Source organism: Penaeus vannamei, chromosome 3, assembly GCF_042767895.1.
Source record: "Penaeus vannamei isolate JL-2024 chromosome 3, ASM4276789v1, whole genome shotgun sequence".
Taxonomy (NCBI): domain Eukaryota; kingdom Metazoa; phylum Arthropoda; class Malacostraca; order Decapoda; family Penaeidae; genus Penaeus; species Penaeus vannamei.
In genome coordinates, this window is record NC_091551.1 from 50,564,402 (window position 1) to 50,571,069 (window position 6,668).

The 6,668-nt window shown below is 40.7% G+C and overlaps 1 protein-coding gene across 2 annotated transcripts in view; it reads left to right on the plus strand.

The window, feature by feature from the left end:
• The window catches only part of LOC113826224 (probable cytochrome P450 6a13), a 14,959-nt gene extending 8,612 nt beyond the window's left edge, over positions 1-6,347 (plus strand). For both annotated transcript variants that reach the window (XM_070114257.1, XM_070114266.1), the window contains exons 4-10: positions 149-331; positions 823-969; positions 1,313-1,502; positions 2,810-2,966; positions 3,515-3,640; positions 4,830-5,020; positions 5,452-6,347. In XM_070114257.1, the coding sequence (XP_069970358.1) occupies positions 149-331; positions 823-969; positions 1,313-1,502; positions 2,810-2,966; positions 3,515-3,640; positions 4,830-5,020; positions 5,452-5,750 (1,293 nt within the window). In that variant the 3' untranslated portion in view covers positions 5,751-6,347. The remainder of the gene's footprint in view (positions 1-148; positions 332-822; positions 970-1,312; positions 1,503-2,809; positions 2,967-3,514; positions 3,641-4,829; positions 5,021-5,451) is intronic.
• The last annotated feature ends 321 nt before the right edge of the window (positions 6,348-6,668 follow it).

Here is a 6,668-nt window from a genome sequence, read left to right on the forward strand (position 1 = left end):
CTTCACAATTTATTCAGTTCCTTATTCAATTCACACATTCGTTCTCATAATTAAATGCTCCTTCTTTATTGACACATTCGTTCTCATAATTAAATGCTCCTTCATTCACACAATCATTCTCATAATTATATTCCTTCCGTCCCTTCAGGTGAACCCGATCGCCAACGACATGCTCACCAACGCCACGGGAGCTCACTGGCGCCTCATCAGGAGCGTCGTGTCCCCGGCCTTCACCGCCACCAAGACCCGTCGCCTCCTCCCGCTTATAAGGCAGAGGGCGGCGCACCTCACGCGGCTGGCGGCGGAGGAGGCCACGAGGGGATCCGTGGAGGTAGGTGCTTTTAGGTTGGTTGTTAAGGCTGGGCGCTTGTCAAGTGAGGGAGAAAGAGATGCTGTGCTCTTTGGGATGTGTACACGCTGATACTTTCTCGCGTAGTTTTAAATTAGCGTTAGCATGCATAAATGTATATCCACATCTAGAAACATCCGCGCGCGCATGCACACACACACACGTACATATTCACACACACACACGCACACTCACACTCACACTCACACTCACACTCACACTCACACTCACACTCACACTCACACACACTCACACACACACACACACACACACACACACACACACACACACACACACACACACACACACACACACACACACACACACACACACACACACACGCACGCACACACACACACATACACTCACTAGATATGAATATATGTGCATGTATGTGCTATACGTATCTACCCATACACACACGCCTTTCCGTTAGACAAAACACCTCTAACCACCTCCTCCTCCTCCTCCAGGCGCGGGCTCTCTGCGGCCGCTACACCATGGACAGCATCGCCTCGTGCGCCTTCGGGATCGAGTGCGACGCCCTGAGCTCGGAAGCGGCCACCTTTCCCAAAATGGCCGCCAAGATCTTCCAGCTGTCGCCTATCAGGGCTCTTAAGGTTAGATATCGGATGCTCCTGTTATCAACAATGCCAGCAGGTGTTCAGTCTGCTTGTATTAATTCATTTCTATGTGATATTATTTCAATTTGTGTTAGCATCGTAGTATTGCCCCAAGTTCACATCAATTGAATTATGTATTCAAGTAAAATTGCGCCTTTAGGTTGATGCCATATTAAAAAAACAACAGAACCAACAACACTCAATAATCCTCTACCAGATAAAAAAAAAAAAACAGTTTATACATTCTTCCCTTCCTCCATCCAGATCGTGACCCTCCTCCCCAATAATCCTCTACCAGAAAAAAAAATATATATATATATTCTTCCCTTCCTCCATCCAGATCGTGACCCTCCTCGTGGCGCCCAAACTCGCCCAGGTCGTGCACAAGCTCGGCATCGACTTCACCAGCCCCGAATTCCACTTCTTCAGGCACGTGGTGAGCCACACTCTGCGCATGCGTGAGGAAAGCGGCATACGCAGGGGAGACTTCCTCGATCTCATGATGGAAACCAAAGCCAATGGAAAAGAAGGTATGGATCCGGTCTTTTATAAAGAAATATCCCTCTTTTTTTAATTTTTAATTGTGTATTTATTTACGTTTTTTTTTTAAGGAGGAAGGGCTATTCCTCTATTTATTTTTATCTGTTCATTTAATTATGATTCGTTTTTTTTTTTTTTTTTTGCGATAGTCTTCAGTAATTCATAGAAATTTGAAAAAAAACGACAAAACTTCCACAACAGAATTTATAAACGCTCAGAGCGGAGTCCGAGGCCACAGACCCGTTACTACGATTCAAAATTCAAAAAATAACATTAATAATAATCTTTAACTTGACCCTCGGACACCCAGCCTAACCCCACGTGCATATAATCGCTGTTTTCTCCAACACACAGATAAGGGAAGTGCTACAGATCAATTAACTGGTCCAGAGTTCTAAGTTGTTTTTTTTTTTTTTTTTTTTTTTTTTGTATTTTTATCTTTTGTATATCGTCCGTTGCCGAGCCAACTGTGACTGCGCTTCCCTTATCAAACCTTATCTTGTAATGACACTATTATTGAGACTAATTGTCGTGGTGGTGATATTTGATCACAGTGATATTCATTATTATTATTACTCCTATGATATTTGATATTACTTTAATTATCATTGCTGCTATTATTGCTGTTATCATCATCATTATTAGTGCCAATAGTAGTAATAGTGGTTTTATTAGCATTATTGTCTATCATTATTATAGTTTTTATTATTATTGTTATTGTTGTTGTTTTTCATATCAGTATGATAATAATTACCATCACTATCACCATCACCACCATCATCATTATCATCACCATCACCACCATCATCATCATTATCATCACCATTACGACCACCACCGCCATCATCATCTTCATCATCATTATTATCATAGCGACAATGACCATGATCAAGAAAATGACAATGATAACGATAAGAATAACGATAATGATAGTGGTAGTAATAACGATACCGATAAATGAAAGTAGTAAAGGTGACAATGATACCAGAAATAATAATTGTAACAAAAACAAAGAAAAAAACCTCAAACTACCAAAACAAACAACAATGATCTAACCAACCCTACACAAAAGAAAGGAAATATACACACAATTTATCTAAATTACAATTACTTGGACGATATTATCACCACACCACGAATTCCACCATTTCATTCATTCCCCGCACTGCCAACACTCACCTATCCCTATCTCTCTCTCTTTCTCTACCATTACCACACCACGAATTCCACTTCAGTCACTTCTCAAACTACCAACACTCACCTATCCCTCACTCTCTCTCTCTCTCTCTACCAACAGGCTTATCCGACAACACCATGGCGGCCCAAGCGATCCTATTCCTACTCGCTGGCTATGACAACACTGCCAACACGCTGTCATTGGCACTCTTCCTCCTAGCACATCACCCGGACAAGCAGGCGACGCTGAGGAGGGAAATCGCCTTCGCTAAGTTGGGGTGAGGAAGGTTGTGGGGTTCTTGGCTGGGGGGTTGATGGTGGTATTTGGGAGATGGTTGTTGTTGGTGTTGTAATTGTTGTTGTTATTGTTATTATTATTATTATTATTATTATTATTATTATTATTATTATTATTATTATCATCATCATCATCATCATCACTATTATTATTAGTTATTATTATTATTATTATTATTATTATTATTATTATTATTATTATTATTAATTTTTATTATTATTATTATTATTATTATTATTATTATTATTATTATTATTATTATTATTATTATTATCATTATGTTATTATTATTATTATTATTGTTGTTGTTGTTGTTGTTGTTGTTGTTATTATTATTGATATTGTATCATTATTGTTGTTCTTATTATTTTCTGGATGCTCTAATCCTCCCTTCCTCCTCTTCCTATCAACCTTAACTGCAATTCCCCCCTTTGTAAACTACCCATCACCCCCCACCCCCACCTCCTCATCATTCTCGCCTCTTTCACATCCCCCTTTCGCTGCTGACCTTTGCCCGCACCCCGACAGGTGTGGAGGAGAGCTGACACACGACCAGATCATGGAATTACCTTATCTCGACGCCGTTGTGAGTGAGACCCTGCGCTTGTACCCGGCTGCCCCCGTCATCGAGAGGATCTGCACGAAGAACTACACGTGAGTATCGAGTGTTGAGAGTATTGGGGTGGGGGGAGGGGGGAGTATTCGAAAAGGACGGTAGGAAAAAGGGGTATTAGGTATATATTAGGGGGGGGAAGGAGTATTCGAAAAGGACGGTAGGAAAAAGGGGTATAGGGGAAATGGGTAATAGATGGAGTAGAGGGAAATGCGTAATAGATGGGGTAAAGGGGAAATGGGTAATAAATGGGGTATAGGGAAATGGGTAATAAATGGGGTGTAGGGGAAATGGGTAATAAATGGGGTGTAGGGGAAATGGGTATTTGGGTATAGAGAAATGGGTAATAGATGGTGTATAGGGGAAATGGGTAATAGATGGCGTATAGGGGAAATGGGTAATAGATGGGGGTATAGGGGAAATGGGTAATAGATGGGGGTATAGGGGAAATGGGTAATAGATGGGGTATAGGGGAAATGGGTAATAGATGGGGATATAGAGGAAATGGGTAATAGATGGGGGTATAGGGGAAAGGGTTAATAGATGGGGGTATAGAGGAAATGGGTAATAGAGGGGGGGAAAGGGGAAATGGGTAATAGATGGGGGTAAAGGGGAAATGGGTAATAGATGGGGTATAGGGGAAATGGGTAATAGATGGGGTATAGGGAAATGGGTAATAAATGGGGTATTGGGGAAATGTGTAATTGATGGGGTACAGGGGAAATGGGTAATAAATGGAGTATAGGGAAATGGGTATTAAACGGGGTATGGGGGCAAAGAGTATTCGAAAGGACGGTAGGGGAACAGACACTGAAAGATGTACTAAATATGAAAAGGTATATCATAAAGGGGGGGGAAGAAAACAGGCAATGAAAGGGGTATTTGGAAAAACGAGCGTTATAAGATTTATCAGAGTATAAGAAAAGGTTCTTTGAAAATAACTATTAACATAATGGTAGAAAAAGTCGGATATTAGAAGTATTAGAATGCGATATAACGTGAGAAAACGTTCAGTAGACCGTAGTAATTAGGAAACGTAGTAATTACTAGGTCACTGTGCTCTGGAAACGGAACAGACTCTCGAATACTGGTCACCAAAATACCACAGCTTAAAGCACTACGATTATCTTATATAAATTAATCGGAAATACTTTTTTTCTGACACACCTTATTTCGATCAACGTTTTCCTAACACACAAACTCACCTCCGTTACTTTCCTTTCCCTCCAGGATCGGCGGAACTTCGGTGACCTTGGAGCGAGGTCAACCAGTGATCATTCCCGTTTGGAACATCCACCGTGACCCCCGCTACTGGCCTGACCCCTTGACCTTCAGACCAGAGCGGTTCGTGGGTCGAGAGAAGGAGACCATCGTCCCTTACTCGTATCTGCCTTTTGGTCAGGGGCCGAGGAGCTGCATAGGTGGGTCTTCTCGTGAGTTTGGAAGTGGAATGTCGGTGGTGGGAAGGACATGTGGATATTGAGGGATAGGGAGGGAGAAGGAGGGGGGAGGGAGGGAGAGGGAGGGGGAAAGAGTGTGAGAGGGGAGGGGGGGAGAGGGAGAGAGAGAGTGAAAGTGTGTGTGTGTGTGCGTGTGCGTGTGCGTGTGTGTGGCGTGTGCGTGTGTGTGCGTGTGCGTGTGCGTGTACGTGTACGTGTGCGTGTGCGTGTGTGTGTGTGTGTGTGTGTGACAGAGAGAGAGAGAGAGAGAGAGAGAGAGAGAGAGAAAGAAAGAAAGAAAGAGAGGGAGAGAAACAACAATCATTGATAAAATATAGAATGAGAATACAAGAAAGAAAAATAACTTCCCTAAATATACTTGCATCCTAAAGCCAATGCTCAACTACCCACAGGATTAAGATTCGCCTTGTTGGGGATTAAGGTCGGCCTCCTCCACCTTCTGACGTCGATGGAGGTGAGAGAGAGCCCCTCCTCCATCTACCCAGTGCCCCTCGACCCCAAAGTCCTCACCCTCCAGCCCAAGGACGGCATCTACGTGGACCTCAAGCCTCTAGAAGCTGGAATCGACGGTACCATCAAGGAAGAGATGGTTAAATACCCATCTTCAAGTTCTTATGACCAAGGGCTTGTGCGTGAGCTCGAGATGTTTTATGCTACGGAGGAATCAAATAGCGAGCTTAAAACGTCCTGAGTGTTTTTTTAATCTTATAGTGCTATTTTTTCGGAAAAAGTCGATATTTTAAATATTTTATACAGAAAGTTGGATATGTTCGTGTGTGATACTGGAATGTGTGGTGTAAATGACGTTTATTTTTGTAGTTCCTAAAAAAAGTTTTTTAAATAATTGAATTATTGTGACGTTCTTCATATTTTCAATCAGACTTGTTTTATGGCATCGAATGGATGCAGAAACGTGAAATTGTCTATATTTAAAAAAAAAATTGTTTGATAACCATAACCAATTATCTCGGCAAATAAAAAAAATACGAATCAGGAATGCTGTTACATCTGCTTAAATTCGTTTAATAAAAGTACCTTCCTTCCATACCTCCTTTATATAAATTTAAAATGAGCTTATAAAAATGTAATAGTCATACGTATTGTCACTTAAAAGAGTATAAACAATGTGTATTTAACAATCAAGCCTGAGAGTTTTCTATGTCACTGCCAAATAAAAAATAAAATCCTATGTACATAAAAGTAATTGGAAATATCACTCAAAGGACAAATATTTTTGTTAGAGATTTATATTTATTTATAGTATTTATTAAATAAAGATATTTATTGTTTTCGCGTGTAATTTATCCATTATCGTATGTGTACCTTTTTCTCATTATCAAGACTATACAGACATGAAACACTCATGCTCGGTTTTCCATATAACGAAGGCAATTAGGCAAAAACTTTCTCCATGGTACTGCTTACAAACTCTCATTCACAAATGGCATCCCTTTATAGCGGTTCTCCGGATAATAACAACTTGTAAGGGAAAGTTAAATATGTCTTCAAACTTTGATGAATATTGATGGACAAAACCTAAATGCATTTGTATTGTATTGGTCTGTAAACATATATGAAAAAAAAGACATTTGGTTAATGAGAATGGTGA